Raw genomic sequence first — 2,180 nt, forward strand, 5'->3', positions numbered from 1 at the left:
GGGAAAGAAATGAATGAAAATGGTAAAAAATGCATTGCAGATTATTTGCATGAGAGTATACCTAAAGTGCCTGCATACCTTGATTTCTCACAAAAATATTACATGCCAGAAAAAAGTCTTCATACAACAACACTGAGAAGACCTTTAAAGCATCATTTTCATAGCTGTGAAAGAAAAAAACAGAACACTAGAAATGAAAGCATTTCCTTTTCTGCTTTTATGTCTAGGATTAAAAAGTCTAAAGCTGCAAAATGTCATTTAATTTGTTCTGAGGAAAAGCATGAAAACCGAAGTGACTGCAGATCTGTTCGAGATGTGGCCAGCTGCAGCAGTGATATAAGTGACAGTGGAAAAGATTCTAGTGGAAGCTTCCTTAGTTATAAATCCAGTTCAAACAGCAGACATTCAGAAAATGAAGAATATGGAAGCTACATGAGGTGCTGGAGTTTCCCATCTCCTCAAAAGTCCTCCTCTGACACATATTCCAGCTTTTCTGACACTTCAACTAGCAGTACGAGTAGCTACATGAGCTACACGAGTGCCACAATGAACAATCACAGCAGAAATCATTTCCTTTTTTGCTGTAAAAGAAAAAGCAAGACAGCTGAAAGGCACAAATGGAAACACAGAAAGCACAATTTTATTTTCACTTCTGATTATACAGATGAGGATTATCTTTGTTGTAGTAGAAGTCACAGAACTAGAGATTGCACACAGTCTCTAGTTAAATATCGAAAATATCAAAGATCTTCAAGACATAAAGTTTTACAGCACAGAGACAGATCTAAACACAGCAGATGTAGACGCCAGCATTTTGGCAAACTGCATAGAAGTAGAAGCTGCCATAGCTCCAAAAGCAGCTCCATCAGAGATTCAAGAAGCAGTGAGAGATCATCTAGTAGCAGAATATCAAGAGGCAGCAGTTCAGGATTCTTCTCAAAAGTGACTGACAACTGTGACAACAAAATGAAAGAGGACACAGAAAGAAGCTCTAAAACTGAACCAGGAAAAGCTGAAACTGCAAATTATAACTCTCTGAATATGAATGGTCAGTCAAAAAAATTTGCCACCTGCTCTTCTAAAGCTCTTGCAAATGATGTGTGTGGAAATAGAAAGTCACTGACAGCCAAGTTACTTTTAGAAAGAGTGCAATCCAAGAAAACCCAAGAACAAATGCAAGATTCAGAGAGATTTTCAAACACTTGTGGGGTAGAGTTGAAGGATCACTCACAAAGTTACTTTGCTCTTCAGTTTTCATCATCAGTAGATGAAGTTGCAATGTTACCTTCACCAGAAAAACTGCTAAGAATAGGTAAAAATGACACGGGACATAATGAAATCAGTTCATTGGAAACCAGTGTGAAGAACAACTTTGAAGCATCAGAGATAACGGATGTTGCTCTCTCAACAGGCACTGATTATGATAATTGTCTTTTTAAAGACATAATTCAACTAGGAACAGGCTATCAGAGCCCAAGCATAAAAAGGAACTCAGCAATAAAGGAACAAACCAATGTCTTCATTAGTGAAGTACAACCCTTTATACGAAGCTGTGACCCAGTACCAAATGCTTTCCCTGGTGCTTTTCCCTCTAATAGATATTCTGTTGTTGCTAATTCAACGGACACCAAAGAACTACATGATGTAAACCTGAACTTGAACTGGGCAGAAGGCAGTTTGGACTCTCTTTGTGATGATGCTATGCAGAAGTATGATGACACAGTAAATGACCCAGAATTGTACAGTAAATCCACCTCCCCTCCTTTACCGCAGCAGCCTATCACGTTTTCACCAGAGGAAGTAGACAAATACAGGTTGCTGCAGCTGCAAGCCCAGCAGCATATGCAGAAACAACTTCTGGCAAAACACCTAAAAGTTTTGCCTGCCCCAGGACCAGCTGCCTTCTCTGCAACACCAGCAGTTCCTGCCTTCCCTGTTCCACAGCATGCTACTGTCACCACCATCCACCACACAATGCTGCAACGCTTTGCTGTCTCAGCATCTGTACATCCCCATGGCAGCCATCTCTCCCTGGCACACCTCCACCCCCTCTCTCAGGCACATTTCACCCCGATATCACTTTCCCCATTAGTGCCAGCCCTTATTCCCACCCACCCTGCTTTCCTGACAGAACACCCATTGCACTTAGTCTCCGCCACTCCCCTCCACCCCTCCCCACT

The 2,180-nt window shown here is 41.3% G+C and overlaps 1 protein-coding gene across 1 annotated transcript in view; it reads left to right on the forward strand.

The window, feature by feature from the left end:
- Nucleotides 1–2,180, forward strand: part of ZNF804B (zinc finger protein 804B) — a 164,403-nt gene that overhangs the window by 161,851 nt on the left and 372 nt on the right. The window contains exon 5 of the mRNA XM_010001583.1: nucleotides 9–2,168. Within this exon, the coding sequence (XP_009999885.1) occupies nucleotides 9–2,168 (2,160 nt within the window). The remainder of the gene's footprint in view (nucleotides 1–8; nucleotides 2,169–2,180) is intronic.

This window comes from Chaetura pelagica, unplaced genomic scaffold, assembly GCF_000747805.2.
Source record: "Chaetura pelagica isolate M959 unplaced genomic scaffold, ChaPel_1.0 scaffold127, whole genome shotgun sequence".
NCBI lineage: Eukaryota > Metazoa > Chordata > Aves > Apodiformes > Apodidae > Chaetura > Chaetura pelagica.